General features: G+C 46.3%; 1 protein-coding gene across 2 annotated transcripts in view; it reads right to left on the bottom strand.

The window, feature by feature from the left end:
- LOC118378603 (growth arrest-specific protein 2) overlaps window positions 1-22,028 on the bottom strand; it is a 102,151-nt gene that overhangs the window by 48,403 nt on the left and 31,720 nt on the right. For both annotated transcript variants that reach the window (XM_052466776.1, XM_052466775.1), the window contains exons 2-3: window positions 12,656-12,819; window positions 1,110-1,249 (exon numbers count right to left, since the gene is read on the bottom strand). In XM_052466776.1, the coding sequence (XP_052322736.1) occupies window positions 1,110-1,249; window positions 12,656-12,800 (285 nt within the window). In that variant the 5' untranslated portion in view covers window positions 12,801-12,819. The remainder of the gene's footprint in view (window positions 1-1,109; window positions 1,250-12,655; window positions 12,820-22,028) is intronic.

Below are 22,028 nucleotides of genomic sequence, written 5' to 3' on the forward strand. Positions count from 1 at the left end.
ACTGTCCTGTGTAATCATAGATAGGCTAACTATGAACACTGTCCTGTGTAATCATAGATAGGCTAACTATGAACACTGTCCTGTGTAATCATAGACAGGCTAACTATGAACACTGTCCTGTGTAATCATAGATAGGCTAACTATGAACACTGTCCTGGGTAATCATAGATAGGCTAACTATGAACACTGTCCTGGGTAATCATAGATAGGCTAACTATGAACACTGTCCTGGGTAATCATAGATAGGCTAAATATGAACACTGTCCTGGGTAATCATAGATAGGCTAACTATGAACACTGTCCTGGGTAATCATAGATAGGCTAACTATGAACACTGTCCTGGGTAATCATAGATAGGCTAACTATGAACACTGTCCTGGGGTATTCTAGAAGCTTCACATCCAAAGCAATATCCTGATTTTTAATCTGAAGATCTCTGAGGTTTTTCCACAATGAAATTACATGAGCCTGGTTGTAATCGTAATATTCTGATTCAAAGTATTTTATTTTAAGGATTATATTCCAAGGTGGCGGTTAGTTCATGAGTTATTGCAGTAGTATAGTAGCATTCAATTCAAGGACAACAAAAACAACAAATTCCCAAATATACCAAAAGTTATTTACTGGCAATCTGTACATTTTTAAAAAATAAATAAAGATTAGCACAGCATGGGACAATCTAGCCTCAACTAAATTAGTCTTGTTTTCACCACTATGATTCTTAAACCTGGTCCCAGATCTGTTAGTGCTGTCTGGCCACTTTCATGGTCATTGGCGTATCAAACAACCAAACCAACCAACCACAGAAGTTGGCTATAAGGCACAAACAGATCAGGACTCGTAATCAAAAAGCATCTCAGAGTATTAAGAGCTGATCTAGGATCAGGTTCCCCCCTGTCCATATAATGCTATTCATTATGATGAAAAAGGCAAAACTGATAATCCTATGTCAGCACTTTTACTTTGAGACCCCAGACTAGATCCCTGCCTTGGTTTTTTCTGCTCCGGGACCAGGCAAGGACCAGCCACCTCGCCATTGGTTCTGATTTATGATTCGGGTCAGCTTGATAGTGTGAAAAAGTGTGAAAAGGGCATAGGTTTCTCAGTACCTCTCTATTGCCAAGAGGCAGTTCTCCATGGTTCTGAGTCTGGTTCTGCTTGAACTTCTCCTGTAGCGTCTCAGCCAGCTGGCACAGCAGGAAGCCATTGTCCAAACGCTCCATGAAGCTCTCTGCTGTGATCTCCAGACCTGGGGTGGAGAGGGATGTGGAGGGAAGGAGACCCATTAAATATATGCTTTTTCATTACGAGCCCATTATATATATATATATATATATTTTTTTTTTTTTACAACCTTTGAACGGTAGTATATACACTACTGCTCAAAAGTTTGGGTGAAATAAAAGCAAATTTTTTGTCCATTAAAATAACATGACATTGATCAGAAATACAATGTAGACATTGTTAATGTTGTAAATGACTATTGTAGCTGGAAACGGGTGATTTAAAAAATAAATAAATATCTACATAGGTTTACAGAGGCGCATTATCAGCAACCATCACTCCTGTGTTCCAATGGCACGTTGTGTTAGCTAATCCAAGTTTATCATTTTAAAAGGCTAATTTATCATTAGAAAACCCTTTTGCAATTATGTTAGCACAGCTGAAAACTGTTGTTCTGCTTAAAGAAGCATTAAAACTGTCCTTCTTTAGACGAGTTGAGTATCTGGAGCATCAGCATTTGTGGGTTCGGTTACAGGCTCAAAATGGCCAGAAACAAAGAACTTTCCTCTGAAACTCGTCAGTCTATTTTTGTTCTGAGAAATGAAGGCTGTTCCATGTGAGAAATTGCCAACAAACTGAATATCTGTGTACTACTCCCTTCACAGAACAGCGCAAACTGGCTCTAACCATAGAAAGAGGAGTGAGAGGCCCCGGTGCACAACTGAGCAAGAGGACAAGTACATTAGAGTGTCTCGTTAAATAGTACCCTCAAAACACCAGTCTCAAAGTCAACAGTGAAGAGGCGACTCCGGGATGCTGGCCTTCTAGGCAGAGTTGTAAAGAGAAATCCATATCTCAGACTGGCCAATAAATATATAACAGATTAAGATGGGCAAAAGAACACAGACACCGGACAGAGGAACTCTGCCTCGCGAAGTGGACTCTTCACGTCGAGACTGGATCTTTAAACCGGACATCATTAAGAGTCCAAATATGTCGTGTTGGTAAAGGTTCTGCCTATCAGATAATGGTGAAGAAATGTAAGATGACAGTAGCCCACAGTGCCTAAAGCATGTGTGACTGAAAACACTGTACGTCATAAGAGAGAGCAACAAAGACACAGTCTGACTGATAGTAAGGCCATATGAACAGACCTGATTCCGCACAGCATTGATACACTCTCCAGAGATCACACACACACACACACACACACACACACACACACACACACACACACACACACACACACACACACACACACACACACACACACACACACACACACACACACACACACACACACACACACACACACACAAAGAGAGGGATCAACATGTGGTATTTCTAGTTGACTGGCATCCAGACGACCATTCCTTCTTAGTTAGATCATTCTGACTGCAATGGGAGGTGGAGGGGAGGGGGTCTAACTGTGGAAAAGAAACCAGGGGGATTTCTGTCTTCATCTATTTTTCTTTTGGTAGAGAGGGAAGGGGCTGGAGAAGGAGGGGGGGGTTAGGGTTTGGTAGAGAGGAGGAGAGGAGAGGGCTGGAGAAGGAGGAGGGGGTTAGGGTTTGGTAGAGGGAGGAGAGGAGAGGGCTAGAGAAAGAGGAGGGGGTTAGGGTTTGGTAGAGGGAGGAGAGGAGAGGGCTGGAGAAGGAGGGGGGTTAGGGTTTGGTAGAGGGAGGAGAGGAGAGGGCTGGAGAAGGAGAAGGGGGTTAGGGTTTGGTAGCGGGAGGAGAGGGCTAGAGGGCTGGAGGGGAAGGAGGAGGGGGTTAGGGTTTGGTAGAGGGAGGAGAGGAGAGGGCTGGAGAAGGAGGAGGGGGGTTAGGGTTTGGTAGAGGGAGGAGAGGGCTAGAGAAGGAGGGGGTTAGGGTTTGGTAGAGGGAGGAGAGGAGAGGGCTAGAGAAGGAGGGGGGTTAGGGTTTGGTAGAGGGAGGAGAGGAGGGCTGAGAAGAAGGAGGGGGGGCTTAGGGTTTGATAGAGGGAGGAGAGGAGAGGGCTGGAGAAGGAGGAGGGGGGGCTTAGGGTTTGGTAGAGGGAGGAGAGGGCTGGAGAAGGAGGGGTTAGGGTTTGGTAGAGGGTGGAGAGGAGAGGGCTGGAGAAGGAGGGGGGTTAGGGTTTGGTAGAGGGAGGAGAGGGCTAGAGAAGGAGGAGGGGAGTTAGGGTTTGGTAGAGGGAGGAGAGGAGAGGGCTGGAGAAGGAGGAGGGTTAGGGTTTGGTAGAGGGTGGAGAGGAGAGGGCTGGAGAAGGAGGGGGGGGTTAGGGTTTGGTAGAGGGAGGAGAGGAGAGGGCTAGAGAAGGGGGGGTTAAGGTTTGGTATATGGGAGGAGAGGGCTGGAGAAGGAGGAGGGGGGTTAGGGTTTGGTAGAGGGAGGAGAGGAGAGGGCTGGAGAAGGAGGAGGGGGTTAGGGTTTGGTATATGGGAGGAGGGGGCCGGAGGAGAAGGAGGGGAGGTGGGTTCAGGGGTTTTAATGAGTTCCAAATGGTGTAATTGATCCCAGAGGATGGAGTGAGAGACAGGGAGATGGAGAGAGAGAGAGAGAACTTGGGAAATACCCTATACTCCTGCCTCATTCTTATTCAACACATTCTATTAACTATCCTTTATAAACCATACATCATTAGAAAATAAATACTGTTAACAAATTATTTATAAATGTTGTAAAAGATTAGTACATTATTAGCAATTATATTAGTTAGTTAAACATTCATGTAAATATATTTACTAATAATGTAGAAATTATTTGTTAATATTTAGTTAATTATTTACTAATGAATATATACCTGGCTTATAAAGCCTCGCTTATTATAAAGTGTTACCGTCCCCTCCCTCATCAGAGGGACCACTAGGCTACCCTGCCACCCCTCCACTCTAACCACTAGGCTACCCTGCCACCCCTCCACTCTAACCACTAGGCTACCCTGCCGCCCCTCCACTCTAACCACTAGGCTACCCTGCCGCCCCTCCACTCTAAACACTAGGCTACCCTCCCGCCCCTCCACTCTAACCACTACCCGTCCCCTCCCTCATTTTTAATTGAACCTTTATTTAACTAGGCAAGTCAGATAAGGAGAACAGTGGGTTAACTGCCTTGTTCAGGGACAGGTTTGTACCTTGTCAGTTCTGGGATTCGATCCAGCAACCTTTTGGTTACTGGCCCAATGCTCTTAACACTAGGCTACCTGCCGTGCCAAAGTACATATATTGTATGTCTTGTTTATTGTGGCCTTTTCAAACATATCTACAGTATTAAGAACAACAAAAAAAACTTTTAAGTGAGAAGTAGGCATTTGTCTGAAGCCCGAAAAAGAAAGGAAATTCACGAGCACCACAACGCCTACCACCCATGCTCTACCAAGGTTTTCCAGCACACAGCTTCAGCTTACTTTGACCTAAGTTGCTCTAATATAATTTCAATCAAAGTGTAGGATTGGTTAGTATTCAAACCCTCTCAAAAACAGCCAAATTCTCTTATAGAGGAAGTGCTCCACAAAAAAACGTGATTTGTACTTCATCAGACTTGAACAGAGATACAGATTAAAGCTTTAATCAAATCCAGACATATTAATATGCTTTAGGAACATGCTTTCTATGCTTTAGGAACATGCTTTCTATGCTTTAGAACAATACTTCTGGTTTGGACTGGAAAGTCCAAACCATCTGCCATTTGTTTATTCAATGGTCACTTTATGGACACTATCGTCTCGTTTTAATCTGATGTCTAGAAATTGAGCTCGGTGGGCCGCAGAAGATACTCTGAAAACTAAAATTGCTAACGACCCTGTTAAAAATCCGTTACGTTTTTCTCGATAAAGGCCGTTTTTCTAGATAAAGGCCGCACGGCTCATGACGTTAGGCAGGGAGTGTGTTGTGTATCTCCAATCAGGTTGATTTGTGAATTTTCATTGAAATTGATTTACATATGATGCTTTAACCAATGTCATACTATTGTGGGCGGAGCAATCTTCTTCATGCAATTGTCAAATCTAGACCGGATATGAACATTCTGGAAGATCATCAAGAAAGATATCATCATCAGCTGCTGATTATTTGCAAACTGGTAGGGAGCACGAGGCCAGATTAACCGTGTGATGTATCTCCTTCCTGTAGCCCCCCCCCCCCCCGGGGGCTAACCAGACCACATCAGAGGCCATACCTAATATCTCAGCTCAGCTGGCTACCCAATGCTAACAGTTAGGGACTGAAAATGCACACGCACACAATTCCCAATGCTAACAGATAGGGACTGAAAATGCACACGCACACAATTCCCAATGCTAACAGATAGGGACTGACACAGATAGAGTGTGTCAATTTAGGGTCTGATAGGATCAAACGGAATATGCTGATTTGAAGCACTTCCTTGAATAGGAAGTACTGAACAATCAAGAGGCTACTGATACAGTAGTCTACAGCTAGACTTCTTTCTATCGTACATTGTACAGTTGGCTACTAAAGATGCTAACAATAGCCATTATTCAATTAGGAGAAGGTTACAATGTGTGTACTGGCCGACATGCCAGATGGGCTGGTCCATTTTAAGCCCAGTGGGCCTGTCTAATTATTATTATCTGGCTAATAATGAGGGCCTCAAGGGGGAATGGGCTGATGTGTTAGAAATGCCAGGGCCGATTTCTGGGGGGAATGGGCTGATGTGTTAGAAATGCCAGGGCCGATTTCCGGGGGGGGGGGGGGGGATGGGCTGATGTGTTAGAAATGCCAGGGCCGATTTCTGGTCCCAGTCCGCCCCTTGGACACAATCTACATTCCAGACTCATTAACGATGGATTGGTAATGACCTTCAGATCAACAGGATAATGCAAGTCCATTGAGAATCCATTCAAATTACAAGGTAATAGTGAATAATGGCTGACGCTGATTAGGCTACAAAAGTAGCTAGCACAACAACTAACAACCTGCAAACAACAGACCATCACCTGTGTTTAAGGTTTAACACAACGTGGTGTAACACCGTCAGATTATTGTTTGCTGAACAGGATATGCTTTGGACAGCTTTGCAAATCAGACACAGCAACATCAAATTTCTTCCTGAACTATGATCAGTCACAGGTACAAACAAACCCATGACTGAAACAGCCTGCAGAGACTGGTTTGGCTGTTGTATTTTTACAAACATGTTTACCTTTACTCAATACAACACACATGTTTATTAGGTAACCCAGCCTGGATCCCAAAGAGACCATTCCTCAGTAACCCAGCCTGGATCCCAAAGAGACCATGCCTCAGTAACCCAGCCTGGATCCCAAAGAGACCATGCCTCAGTAACCCAGCCTGGATCCCAAAGAGACCATGCCTCAATAACCCAGCCTGGATCCCAAATAGACCATGCCTCAGTAACCCAGCCTGGATCCCAAATAGACCATGCCTCAGAAACCCAGCCTGGATCCCAAATAGACCATGCCTCAGTAACCCAGCCTGGATCCCAAATAGACCATGCCTCAGTAACCCAGCCTGGATCCCAAATAGACTATGCCTCAGAAACCCAGCCTGGATCCCAAATAGACCATGCCTCAGTAACCCAGCCTGGATCCCAAAGAGACCATGCCTCAGTAACCCAGCCTGGATCCCAAAGAGACCATGCCTCAGTAACCCAGCCTGGATCCCAAAGAGACCATGCCTCAGTAACCCAGCCTGGATCCCAAAGAGACCATGTCTCAGTAACCCAGCCTGTATCCCAAAGAGACCATGCCTCTGTAACCCAGCCTGGATCCCAAAGAGACCATGCCTCAGTAACCCAGCCTGGATCCCAAATAGACCATGCCTCAATAACCCAGCCTGGATCCCAAAGAGACCATGCCTCAGTAACCCAGCCTGGATCCCAAAGAGACCATGCCTCAGAAACCCAGCCTGGATCCCAAATAGACCATGCCTCAGTAACCCAGCCTGGATCCCAAATAGACCATGCCTCAGTAACCCAGCCTGGATCCCAAATAGACCATGCCTCAGTAACCCAGCCTGGATCCCAAATAGACCATGCCTCAGTAACCCAGCCTGGATCCCAAATAGACCATGCCTCAGTAACCCAGCCTGGATCCCAAATAGACCATGCCTCAGTAACCCAGCCTGGATCCCAAATAGACCATGCCTCAGTAACCCAGCCTGGATCCCAAATAGACCATGCCTCAGTAACCCAGCCTGGATCCCAAATAGACCATGCCTCAGTAACCCAGCCTGGATCCCAAATAGACCATGCCTCAGTAACCCAGCCTGGATCCCAAATAGACCATTCCTCAGTAACCCAGCCTGGATCCCAAAGAGACCATGCCTCAGAAACCCAGCCTGGACTTGAAAGAGCAAGCAGAAGCACAGTGGCAGGGGAAAACTCCCTGGTAGAATTAAACCTTTAGAGGAACCAGACTCTGAACAATTATTCTCATACATCTGCTACACTGAGAGATGTAAAGAGATCAGCTAGAAAGCTGTGTCGGCATTGAGTAATTGTCTCTGGCCCCCTCCCAGTTAGGGGGAGTGATGAGCTCTACAGCAGAGTCTCACAACTCAATTGCTGGTTGAAAACAGGTTTCTGCCCCTCCCAAAAGATAGAATTTGTAGATAATTGTCCCTCTTTCTCGGACTCACCCACAAACAGGACCAAGCCTGGTCTGTTGAGGAGTGACGGACTCCACCCTAGCTGGAGGGGTGCTCTCATCTTATCTACCAACATAGACAGGGCTCTAACTCCCCTAGCTCCACAATGAAATAGGGTGCAGGCCAGGCAGCAGGCTGTTAGCCAGCCTGCCAGCTTAGTGGAGTCTGCCACTAACACAGTCAGTGTAGTCAGCTCAGCTATCTCCATTGAGATCGTGTCTGTGCCTCGACCTAGGTTGGGCAAAACTAAACATGGCGGTGTTCGACTTAGCAATCTCACGAGGATAAAGACCACCTCCATTCCTGCCATTATTGAAAGAGATTGTGACATCTCAATATAGGGCTACTTAATGTTCGATCCCTCACTTCCAAGGCAGTTATAGTCAATGAACTAATCACTGATCATAATCTTGACATGGTATGCCTGACTGAAACATGCCTTAAGGCCGATGAATTTACTGTGTTAAAGCCCCAATCCTGACCCAGCATGTTGGTGTGGGTGTCCCCAGTGAGAATCAAAGCCCCAATCCTGACCCAGCATGTTGGTGTGGGTGTCCCCAGTGAGAATCAAAGCCCCAATCCTGACCCAGCATGTTTGTGTGGGTGTCCCCAGTGAGAATCAAAGCCCCAATCCTGACCCAGCATGTTGGTGTGGGTGTCCCCAGTGAGAGTCAAAGCCCCAATCCTGACCCAGCATGTTTGTGTGGGTGTCCCCAGTGAGAATCAAAGCCCCAATCCTGACCCAGCATGTTGGTGTGGGTGTCCCCAGTGAGAATCAAAGCCCCAATCCTGACCCAGCATGTTTGTGTGGGTGTCCCCAGTGAGAATCAAAGCCCCAATCCTGACCCAGCATGTTTGTGTGGGTGTCCCCAGTGAGAATCAAAGCCCCAATCCTGACCCAGCATGTTGGTGTGGGTGTCCCCAGTGAGAGTCAAAGCCCCAATCCTGACCCAGCATGTTTGTGTGGGTGTCCCCAGTGAGAATCAAAGCCCCAATCCTGACCCAGCACGTTGGTGTGGGTGTCCCCAGTGGGAATCGAAGCACCAATCCTGACCCAGCATGTTGGTGTGGGTGTCCCCAGTGGGAATCGAAGCCCCAATCCTTACCCAGCATGTTGGTGTGGGTGTCCCCAGAAGGAATCGAAGCCCCAATCCTTACCCAGCATGTTGGTGTGGGTGTCCCCAGAAGGAATCGAAGCCCCAATCCTTACCCAGCATGTTGGTGTGGGTGTCCCCAGAAGGAATCGAAGCCCCAATCCTGACCCAGCATGTTGGTGTGGGTGTCCCCAGTGAGAATCAAAGCCCCAATCCTGACCCAGCATGTTGGTGTGGGTGTCCCCAGTGAGAATCAAAGCCCCAATCCTGACCCAGCATGTTTGTGTGGGTGTCCCCAGTGAGAATCAAAGCCCCAATCCTGACCCAGCATGTTGGTGTGGGTGTCCCCAGTGAGAGTCAAAGCCCCAATCCTGACCCAGCATGTTTGTGTGGGTGTCCCCAGTGAGAATCAAAGCCCCAATCCTGACCCAGCACGTTGGTGTGGGTGTCCCCAGTGGGAATCGAAGCACCAATCCTGACCCAGCATGTTGGTGTGGGTGTCCCCAGTGAGAATCAAAGCCCCAATCCTGACCCAGCACGTTGGTGTGGGTGTCCCCAGTGGGAATCGAAGCACCAATCCTGACCCAGCATGTTGGTGTGGGTGTCCCCAGTGGGAATCGAAGCCCCAATCCTTACCCAGCATGTTGGTGTGGGTGTCCCCAGTGGGAATCGAAGCACCAATCCTTACCCAGCATGTTGGCCCGTGTATCCTGGAAGGACATTGACCTCATCCCGTCAGTTGAGGATGCCTGGTCATTCTTTAAAAGTAACTTCCTCACCATTTTAGATAAGCATGCTCCGTTCAAAAAATGCAGAACCAAGAACAGATACAGCCCTTGGTTCACTCCAGACCTGACTGCCCTCGACCAGCACAAAAACATCCTGTGGCGGACTGCAATAGCATCGAATAGCCCCCGTGATATGCAACTGTTCAGGGAAGTCAGGAACCAATACACGCAGTCAGTCAGGAAAGCTAAGGCCAGCTTCTTCAGGCAGAAGTTTGCATCCTGTAGCTCCAACTCCAAAAAGTTCTGGGACACTGTGAAGTCCATGGAGAACAAGAGCACCTCCTCTCAGCTGCCCACTGCACTGAGGCTAGGAAACACGGTCTCCACCGATAAATCCATGATTATCGAAAACTTCAATAAGCACTTCTCAACGGCTGGCCATGCCTTCCGCCTGGCTACTCCAACCTCGGCCAACAGCTCCGCCCCCCCGTAGTTCCTCACCCAAGCCTCTCCAGGTTCTCCTTTACCCAAATCCAGATAGCAGATGTTCTGAAAGAGCTGCAAAACCTGGACCCGTACAAATCAGCTGGGCTTGACAATCTGGACCCGCTATTTCTGAAACTATCCGCCGCCATTGTCGCATCCCCTATTACCAGCCTGTTCAACCTCTCTTTCATATCGTCTGAGATCCCCAAGGATTGAAAGCTGCCGCAGTCATCCCCTCTTCAAAGGGGGAGACACCCTGGACCCAAACTGCTATAGACCTATATCCATCCTGCCCTGCCTATCTAAGGTCTTCGAAAGCCAAGTCAACAAACAGGTCACTGACCATCTCGAATCCCACCGTACCTTCTCCGCTGTGCAATCTGGTTTCCGAGCCATTTCACGGGTGCACCTCAGCCACACTCAAGGTACTAAATGATATCATAACCGCCATCGATAAAAGACAGTACTGTGCAGCCGTCTTCATCGACCTCGCCAAGGCTTTCGACTCTGTCAATCACCAAATTCTTATCGGCAGACTCAACAGCCTCGGTTTTTCGGATGACTGCCTTGCCTGGTTCACCAATTACTTTGCAGACAGAGTTCAGTGTGTCAAATCAGAGGGCATGCTGTCCGGTCCTCTGGCAGTCTCTATGGGGGTGCCACAGGGTTCAATTCTCGCCGACTCTTTTCTCTGTATATATCAATGATGTTGCTCTTGCTGCGGGCGATTCCCTGATCCACCTCTACGCAGACGACACCATTCTATATACTTTCGGCCCGTCATTGGACACTGTGCTATCCAACCTCCAAACGAGCTTCAATGCCATACAGCACTCCTTCCGTGGCCTCCAACTGCTCTTAAACGCGAGTAAAACCAAATGCATGCTTTTCAACCGATCGCTGCCTGCACCCGCATGCCCGACTAGCATCACCACCCTGGATGGTTCCAACCTTGAATATGTGGACATCTATAAGTACCTAGGTGTCTGGCTAGACTGCAAACTCTCCTTCCAGACTCACATCAAACATCTCCAATCAAAAATCAAATCCAGAGTCGGCTTTCTATTCCGCAACAAAGCCTCCTTCACTCACGCTGCCAAGCTTACCCTAGTAAAACTGACTATCCTACCGATCCTCGACTTCGGCGATGTCATCTACAAAATGGCTTCCAACACTCTACTCAGCAAACTGGATGCAGTCTATCACAGTGCCATCCGTTTTGTCACTAAAGCACCTTATACCACCCACCACTGCGACTTGTATGCTCTAGTCGGCTGGCCCTCACTACATATTCGTCGCCAGACCCACTGGCTCCAGGTCATCTACAAGTCCATGCTAGGTAAAGCTCCGCCTTATCTCAGTTCACTGGTCACGATGGCAACACCCATCCGTAGCACGCGCTCCAGCAGGTGTATCTCACTGATCATCCCTTGTCTCAAAGCCAACACCTCATTTGGCCGCCTTTCGTTCCAGTACTCTGCTGCCTGTGACTGGAACGAATTGCAAAATCGCTGAAGTTGGAGACTTTTATCTCCCTCTCCAACTTCAAACATCAGCTATCTGAGCAGCTAACCGATCGCTGCAGCTGTACATAGTCTATAGGTAAATAGCTCACCCTTTTTCACCTACCTCATTCCCATACTGTTTTTATACTGTTTTTATTTATTTACTTTTCTGCTCTTTTGCACACCAATATCTCTACCTGTACATGCCCATCTGATCATTTATCACTCCAGTGTTAATCTGCAAAATTGTATTATTCGCCTACCTCCTCATGCCTTTTGCACACATTGTATATAGACTGCCCATTTTTTTTCTACTGTGTTATTGACTTGCTAATTGTTTACTCCATGTGTAACTCTGTGTTGTCTGTTCACACTGCTATGCTTTATCTTGGCCAGGTCGCAGTTGCAAATGAGAACTTGTTCTCAACTAGCCTACCTGGTTAAATAAAGGTGAAATAAATAAATAAAAATAAAAATGTTGGTGTGGGTATCCCCAGATGGAATCGAAGCCCCAATCCTTACCCAGCATGTTGGTGTGGGTGTCCCCAGAAGGAATCAAAGCCCCAATCCTTACCCAGCATGTTGGTGTGGGTGTCCCCAGAAGGAATCGAAGCCCCAATCCTTACCCAGCATGTTGGTGTGGGTGTCCCCAGTGGGAATCAAAGCACCAATCCTTACCCAGCATGTTGGTGTGGGTATCCCCAGATGGAATCGAAGCCCCAATCCTTACCCAGCATGTTGGTGTGGGTGTCCCCAGTGGGAATCGAAGCCCCAATCCTTACCCAGCATGTTGGTGTGGGTGTCCCCAGTGGGAATCGAAGCCCCAAACCTTACCCAGCATGTTGGTGTGGGTGTCCCCAGTGGGAATCGAAGCCCCAAACCTTACCCAGCATGTTATTGAGCCACATGTCCTCCATCATGAGCAGTAGACCCAAACATACTGTAGGATCCACATATATTTTAATCTATATATGAAAGTATATATTCTATACATCACATAGAACTTACCCAGCATGCTAGTTAGCCATAGGGCTAGGTCTTCCTTCATTGGCAAAAGGCTGGCTTCGTGCCGGCTGGCCAGCCATTGGCTATACTGCTGCATATCCGTCAGGCCTGGGCCAATCGGCTGCTTGGGACTCAGAGAGCTGCACATGGTGGGTCTCTCCAGTCACCTTGAGAGAGGAGAGGGTCAGACAGTCACAACAAACACTGGCCCTGAGAGAGGGGAGGGTCAGACAGTCACAACAAACACTGGCCCCTGAGAGAGGAGAGGGTCAGACAGTCACAACAAACACTGGCCCCTGAGAGAGGAGAGGGTCGGACAGTCACAACAAACACTGGCTTTGAGAGAGGAGAGGGTCAGACAGTCACAACAAACACTGGCCCTGAGAGGAGAGGGTCAGACAGTCACAACAAACACTGGCCCTGAGAGAGGAGAGGGTCAGACAGTCACAACAAACACTGGCTTTGAGAGAGGAGAGGGTCAGACAGACAACAAACACTGGCCCTGAGAGGAGAGGGTCAGACAGTCACAACAAACACTGGTCCTGAGAGGAGAGGGTCAGACAGTCACAACAAACACTGGCCCTGAGAGAGGAGAGGGTCAGACAGTCACAACAAACACTGGACCTGAGAGGAGAGGGTCAGACAGTCACAACAAACACTGGCCTTGAGAGAGGAGAGGGTCAGACAGTCACAACAAACACTGGCCCTGAGAGGAGGAGAGGGTCAGACAGTCACAACAAACACTGGCTTTGAGAGAGGAGAGGGTCAGACAGTCACAACAAACACTGGCTTTGAGAGAGGAGAGGGTCAGACATTCACAACAAACACTGGCCCTGAGAGGAGAGGGTCAGACAGTCACAACAAACACTGGCCTTGAGAGAGGAGAGGGTCAGACAGTCACAACAAACACTGGCCCTGAGAGAGGAGAGGGTCAGACAGTCACAACAAACACTGGCCCTGAGAGAGGAGAGGGTCAGACAGTCACAACAAACACTGGCCCTGAGAGGAGAGGGTCAGACAGTCACAACAAACACTGGCTTTGAGAGAGGAGAGGGTCAGACAGTCACAACAAACACTGGCCCTGAGAGGAGAGGGTCAGACAGTCACAACAAACACTGGCCCTGAGAGGAGAGGGTCAGACAGTCACAACAAACACTAGCCCTGAGAGGAGAGGGTCAGACAGTCACAACAAACACTGGCCCTGAGAGGAGAGGGTCAGACAGTCACAACAAACACTGGCCCTGAGAGAGGAGAGGGTCAGACAGTCACAACAAACACTGGCCCTGAGAGGAGAGGGTCAGACAGTCACAACAAACACTGGCCCTGAGAGGAGAGGGTCAGACAGTCACAACAAACACTGGCCCTGAGAGGAGAGGGTCAGACAGTCACAACAAACACTGGCCCTGAGAGGAGAGGGTCAGACAGTCACAACAAACACTGGCCCTGAGAGAGGAGAGGGTCAGACAGTCACAACAAACACTGGCCCTGAGAGGAGAGGGCCAGACAGTCACAACAAACACTGGCCCTGAGAGAGGAGAGGGTCAGACAGTCACAACAAACACTGGCCCTGAGAGAGGAGAGGGTCAGACAGTCACAACAAACACTGGCCCTGAGAGGAGAGGGTCAGACAGTCACAACAAACACTGGCCCTGAGAGAGGAGAGGGTCAGACAGTCACAACAAACACTGGCCCTGAGAGGAGAGGGTCAGACAGTCACAACAAACACTGGCCCTGAGAGAGGAGAGGGTCAGACAGTCACAACAAACACTGGCCCTGAGAGAGGAGAGGGTCAGACAGTCACAACAAACACTGGCCCTGAGAGGAGAGGGTCAGACAGTCACAACAAACACTGGCCCCTGAGAGAGGAGAGGGTCGGACAGTCACAACAAACACTGGCCCTGAGAGGAGAGGGTCAGACAGTCACAACAAACACTGGCCCTGAGAGGAGAGGGTCAGACAGTCACAACAAACACTGGCCCTGAGAGGGAGAGGGTCAGACAGTCACAACAAACACTGGCCCTGAGAGGAGAGGGTCAGACAGTCACAACAAACACTGGCCCTGAGAGGAGAGGGTCAGACAGTCACAACAAACACTGGCCCTGAGAGGAGAGGGTCAGACAGTCACAACAAACACTGGCCCTGAGAGGAGAGGGTCAGACAGTCACAACAAACACTGGCCCTGAGAGAGGAGAGGGTCAGACAGTCACAACAAACACTGGCCCTGAGAGGAGAGGGTCAGACAGTCACAACAAACACTGGCCCTGAGAGAGGAGAGGGTCAGGCAGTCACAACAAACACTGGCCCTGAGAGAGGAGAGGGTCAGACAGTCACAACAAACACTGGCCCTGAGAGGAGAGGGTCAGACAGTCACAACAAACACTGGCCCCTGAGAGAGGAGAGGGTCGGACAGTCACAACAAACACTGGCCCTGAGAGGAGAGGGTCAGACAGTCACAACAAACACTGGCCCTGAGAGGAGAGGGTCAGACAGTCACAACAAACACTGGCCCTGAGAGGAGAGGGTCAGACAGTCACAACAAACACTGGCCCTGAGAGGAGAGGGTCAGACAGTCACAACAAACACTGGCCCTGAGAGGAGAGGGTCAGACAGTCACAACAAACACTGGCCCTGAGAGGAGAGGGTCAGACAGTCACAACAAACACTGGCCCTGAGAGGAGAGGGTCAGACAGTCACAACAAACACTGGCCCTGAGAGAGGAGAGGGTCAGACATCACCTGCTCTCCATTTAAGTCTGTCTCCACTTGAACCACAGCCTCTTTCCTTCTATCAGATGAGATGTGAGTTTTCAGAGAGTGTAAACTGTGATATCAGATGAGATGTGAGTTTTCAGAGTTTGAACCGTGATATCAGATGAGATGTGAGTTTTCAGAGAGTGTAAACTGTGATATCAGATGAGATGTGAGTTTTCAGAGAGTGTAAACTGTGATATCAGTGTAAGGACAGGTCTCTGTTATACTGTACCCATGGATTGCCAGGACACTTCACCTGGGCACATACTGTAGATATTTTCTTCATTAGTTAGTATGTTTCAGGTTTTATTAGTCATTTGTACGGGATACACTTGGTATTACACCCTTCCAACGAAATGCTTACTTGCAGGTTCCTTCTGGACAAAGCAACAAGAATAAAACATAATGAAAGATAAGAATAGGAACATGAAGTAAATTGCTCAGTAGAATAATTTTTTTTTAGCAAAAGTATTATACAGGAAGGCACAGCTGATATGTATGTAATCACAGTGGGAATTGAACCTCAACCTTGGCGTTGCTACGGTAACGTCACACTCTTACCAACTGAGCCACCTTTAATTCAGTAATATAAGCAGGTCTCAGCTAGTTTAACCTGACTGTCTCTTATCTGAGGTTTGTGGTTTCCCCATTCTGTCCTCCTAAAGAATATTTAACCTGACTGTCTCTTATCTGAGGTTTGTGGTTTCCCCATTCTGTCCTCCTAAAGAATATTTTTTAATTGTTTTATTTCACCTTTATTTAACCAACCTGTCCTCCTAAAGAATATTTTTTAATTGTTTTATTTCACCTTTATTTAACCAACCTGTCCTACTAAAGAATATTTTTAAATTGTTTTATTTCACCTTTATTTAACCAACCTGTCCTACTAAAGAATATTTTTTAATTGTTTTATTTCACCTTTATTTAACCAACCTGTCCTCCTAAAGAATATTTTTTAATTGTTTTATTTCACCTTTATTTAACCAACCTGTCCTACTAAAGAATATTTTTACATAGTTTTATTTCACCTTTATTTAACCAACCTGTCCTCCTAAAGAATATTTTTTTATTGTTTTATTTCACCTTTATTTAACCAACCTGTCCTCCTAAAGAATATTTTTTAATTGTTTTATTTCACCTTTATTTAACCAACCTGTCCTACTAAAGAATATTTTTTAATTGTTTTATTTCACCTTTATTTAACCAACCTGTCCTCCTAAAGTAGAGGAGTAGGAGAGTATTCCAACGGAAGAATAATCAGGATCAGGGAATATTTGTCCTCCTGGCCAATCAGGATCAGGGAATATTTGTCCTCCTGGCCAATCAGAATCAGGGAATAGTTGTCCTCCTGGCCAAGACCTGGCTGTACCTAATGCTCTGGGCCTGGTGTGGTGTACATTGCTGTAGATACAGAGGTTTTCAAAATGTTCTTGCCCAGGGACTGCCGGCCCAGGCAAACCGGTGTCCCCCAGGACCCCATCATTTGTTAGCAAAACATTTAAAGAACACATCCTGTCTTATCATCAGGTGAATGATAATGCCAGGTAGAAGTGATCAACATTTTAAAATGTGAAGATTTGGTAAACAGTAACATTATTTTGACCTTCCCACCATTCATTGGAATTGAGAATTAACATAGTCTATTAGCTAGAATGGTACCTTGGTCGCGTAGGGGAAAAAAACGTCAGTTTAAAGCCGATTTCCATCAATTCTACACATGTTGCCATGGCCAATGCTGTGTTTCTCTGCTCAAACATTATAACTTAATCAACGGACATGCCTGGTTTGGGGAATGTTCGATTCTCCCAGACCGTCTAGTTTTTATTTGATTGTTAGTTCTCAAAGAGGTTTTTATAAAAATCTATAGTTCAATACCCTTTCTGCACACTTTCTATCTGTCATTTAAGTTGACCCTGAACCCGTTTTTCCATCCTGAAAATTAACACTTAGACGGTCCGCCTTAAGAATTTCCTGCACAGAAAAAAGTTCTGTAATTCTCTCCAATGACTGTTATTTCATCCATACTAATGGGATAGTTTGAGATTTTGGCAATGAAGTCAATTATCTACTTCCTCAGAGTCGTTAGCTAGTATGCTAACTGTTCCTGTAGAATTCCAGTTATTGTGCTAACACTTGTTAGCATTGGCTTGTGAAACTACCTCTAACTTCCTTCATACGGGACGCAGACATAAAATGGTATCTAACATTGTATTCTGTTGCAGCTAGAAATACTAATTTTAAAAAATTATACTTTTCAGATAAAATCCCACCCCAAAAATGTCCTGATATTTCTCTGGTGTGGTTTACACTTCACAGTGAATCTAATGTTCTGGTCGTGTTGGTCTAGGATCAGTTTCAGATCATAATGAATTAGATTGTATTAACAGTAGGGACCTGATCCTAGATGCTATGTGAATATGGGCCCTTGTCTTGCCCCTGGTGTGGTTTACAGTGGTTCTAATGACACAGAACATTCTCAGTAACCCTGACAGGCCAGTTGTTATTCCCATCGTTATATCCCACCTAGAACACTAGTCTGTTTCATATAGCAGCCAACACAGGACAGTAGGACTTCTATCTGCTGTCGCAGACCAACAGAGAAGAAAGGAGAGGCTAGATGACGATATCTGTGTTATCTAGCTACAGTGAAACCTGAAACAGCAGCTCTCAGCAGTTGTCAGTTTATTTCCACTCTTTTTCATTGTTAACCCTACACCACCCAAGCCCAACACTATCCCAACCCAGAGCCCCCCCAACACAATCCAAGCCCAACGCTATCCCAACCCAGAGCCCCCCAAAACAACCCAAGCCCAGAATTTTGAGAAATGATGTGACTAAACTCAACAAAAAGAAGAAGAAACTGTATTATGAAGCCAAGATCAACGATATAAAGAATGATGGGAAAAAAAATGTAAATGAAATTATGGGCAGAAAGACAAATTCAACTGCATCTTTCATCCAATCAGATTACTCATCATAAAACCATGTGATGTTGACAACTATTTGATTGATTATATCATTGGCAAAGTGGGCAAACTTAGGCAGGAAATGCCCACGACAAACAGTGAGCAATTATATTTATATTTGGGGTGGCAGGTAGCCTAGTGGTTAGAGCGTTGGACCAGTAACCGAAAGGTTGCAAGATCAAATCCCCCGAGCTGACAAGGTACAAATCTGTCATCCTGCCCCATGAACAAGGCAGTTAAACCCAATGTTCCTGGGCTGTCATTGAAAATAAGAATTTGTTCTTAACTGACTTACTTATAAAATAAATAAAATATTCATGCATTAAAAAAAATAATTAAAAGGAAGCAGTGCAAGTTTGAATTTTGTAAAGTTAGTGTGGGAGAGGTGGAAAAATTGTTATCGATCAATAATGACAAACCTCCTGGCATTGACCACTTAGAAAGATACTGAGGATGGTAGCTGACTATAGCCACTCCTATCTGTCATATTTTTACCCTTAACTAAGAGTTGCAGTCTGTTTTGGAATGGGTGGCCAGTAATAAACTGGTCCTTGAACATCTCTAAAACTAAGAGTGTTTGTATTTGGTACAAATCATTCCTCAAGTTCTGGACCTCTGCTGAATCTGGTAATGAATGGTGTGGCTGTTGAACGAGTTGAGGAGACTAAATTACTTGGCGTTACCTTCGATTGTAAAATGTTATGGACAAAACATATAGGTTCAATGGTTATAAAGATGGGGAGGTCTGTCCGTAATAAAGAAATGTTCTGCTTTTTTGACACCACACTCCAAAAAAGCAAGTTCTGCAGGTTCTAGTTTTGTCTAATCTTGATTATTGTCCAGTCGTGTGGTCCAGTGCTGCAAGTAAAGACCTAGTTAAGCTGCAGCTGGTCCAGAACAGAGCGGTACGCCTTGCTCTTCATTGTAGTTAGTTGGCTAATATTAATACTATGCATGCCAGTCTCTCTTGGCTGAGAGTTGAGGAGAGACTGACTGCTTCACTTCTTCTTTTTATAAGAAACATTAATGTGATGAAAATCCCAAATTGTTTGCAGAGTCAACTTACACACAGCTCTGACACATACACTTATCCCACCAGACATGCCACCAGGGGTCTTTTCATAGTCCCCAAAACCTAACAAATTCAAGAAAATGTACAGTATTATATAGAGTCCTTATAGCATGGAACTTCCTTCCATTTCATATTGCTCAAATGAACAGCAAACCTGGTTTCAAAAAACAGATAAAGCTCCACAACGCCTCTCCCCTGTTTGACCTAGATAGTTTGTGTGTGCATTCATATGTAAGCAACACGTGACTTTTTAAAAATGTATGTAGTTCTGTCCTTCAGCTGTTTTTGTCTAATGATGTTCTGTATTATGTTTCATGTGGACCCCAGGAAGATTAACTGCTGCTTTTGCAACAGCTAATGGAGGTCCTAATAAAATACCAAATACCCCCCCCCACCACCACCACCACCACTACCACTACCACCCCTACCCCACCCCAACATCAATGCCACATCACTCCTTCCAACCAACCCACATCACAGAGAAGCAATACTTTTTGGCAGTAAATTGGCAGGGTACTTGGCCGTTATATTGTCTGCATGCTGGATGGAGTAGCCGCAGTGGGTAAATGAAATACTACCCGACTCTTTCTCAATAGTATTCATTGCCAGCCATTCATAGCTTAACACAGAGGACTGTAAAAAGAAATGTAGGAATTGTTAATGTTTTCACTCCTAATGTTATCTCAATAAGTCTGATAAGTACCACGGAAAGTTGTTTCCGTTGGGGCTGATAGATAGATTTATCGACAGACCAACCGTCCGACCGAACGACCAACTGGGAGCCAGATGTGTAGGTTATAACGCCTGACAAATTGTCATCAACAGCCAACACCGTACAGAGTTTATTTTCTCAGAGAGGAGATTGGGGAATAGCAGGTCTTATTGCATTCAGTGTGTGACTCACCGTGTCTCTGACAGGATGTGAAGATTATAAAAACAATACGCAAAGAATCTATTCTGAGGCAGACCTGGACTGCTAGATAGACAGGTTTTTGCAAATTTGGGACTTTTACATTGGTTTTACAATGTGGACAATCATCCCGGTCAGGCTCAATTGACCATTCGCTAAGCACAGGATAGTGACATCACAAGGATGCTGTCGACTGTTCCCATTACCACATAGGCTAAAGACATGCTCCACACATGACTTAAAACACAGACAGACTTCTTGACTTTTCTCAATGATACAGCCCATTAGAATGGCTCATGATACAGCCCATTAGAGTGGCTCATGATACAGCCCGTTAGAGTGGCTCATGATACAGCCCGTTAGAGTGGCTCCTGATACAGCCTGTTAGAATGGCTCATGATACAGCCCGTTAGAGTGGCTCATGATACAGCCCATTAGAGTGGCTCATGATACAGCCCGTTAGAGTGGCTCATGATACAGCCCGTTAGAGTGGCTCCTGATACAGCCCGTTAGTGTGGCTCATGATACAGCCCATTAGAATGGCTCATGATACAGCCCATTAGAATGGCTCATGATACAGCCCGTTAGAATGGCTCATGATACAGCCCGTTAGAGTGGCTCATGATACAGCCCATTAGAATGGCTCATGATACAGCCTGTTAGAGTGGCTCATGATACAGCCCATTAGAATGGCTCATGATACAGCCCGTTAGAGTGGCTCATGATACAGCCCGTTAGAATGGCTCATGATACAGCCCATTAGAATGGCTCATGATACAGCCCATTAGAATGGCTCATGATACAGCCCGTTAGAATGGCTCATGATACAGCCCGTTAGAGTGGCTCATGATACAGCCCATTAGAATCTATAAGTACCTAGGTGTCTGGCTAGACTGCAAACTCTCCTTCCAGACTCACATCAAACATCTCCAATCAAAAATCAAATCCAGAGTCGGCTTTCTATTCCGCAACAAAGCCTCCTTCACTCACGCTGCCAAGCTTACCCTAGTAAAACTGACTATCCTACCGATCCTCGACTTCGGCGATGTCATCTACAAAATGGCTTCCAACACTCTACTCAGCAAACTGGATGCAGTCTACCACAGTGCCATCCGTTTTGTCACTAAAGCACCTTATACCACCCACCACTGCGACTTGTATGCTCTAGTCGGCTGGCCCTCACTACATATTCGTCGCCAGACCCACTGGCTCCAGGTCATCTACAAGTCCATGCTAGGTAAAGCTCCGCCTTATCTCAGTTCACTGGTCACGATGGCAACACCCATCCGTAGCACGCGCTCCAGCAGGTGTATCTCACTGATCATCCCTAAAGCCAACACCTCATTTGGCCGCCTTTCGTTCCAGTACTCTGCTGCCTGTGACTGGAACGAATTGCAAAATCGCTGAAGTTGGAGACTTTATCTCCCTCTCCAACTTCAAACATCAGCTATCCGAGCAGCTAACCGATCGCTGCAGCTGTACATAGTCTATAGGTAAATAGCTCACCCTTTTTCACCTACCTCATTCCCATACTGTTTTTATACTGTTTTTATTTATTTACTTTTCTGCTCTTTTGCACACCAATATCTCTACCTGTACATGCCCATCTGATCATTTATCACTCCAGTGTTAATCTGCAAAATTGTATTATTCGCCTACCTCCTCATGCCTTTTGCAC

Source organism: Oncorhynchus keta, chromosome 17 (assembly GCF_023373465.1).
Source record: "Oncorhynchus keta strain PuntledgeMale-10-30-2019 chromosome 17, Oket_V2, whole genome shotgun sequence".
In the NCBI taxonomy this organism is placed as follows: domain Eukaryota; kingdom Metazoa; phylum Chordata; class Actinopteri; order Salmoniformes; family Salmonidae; genus Oncorhynchus; species Oncorhynchus keta.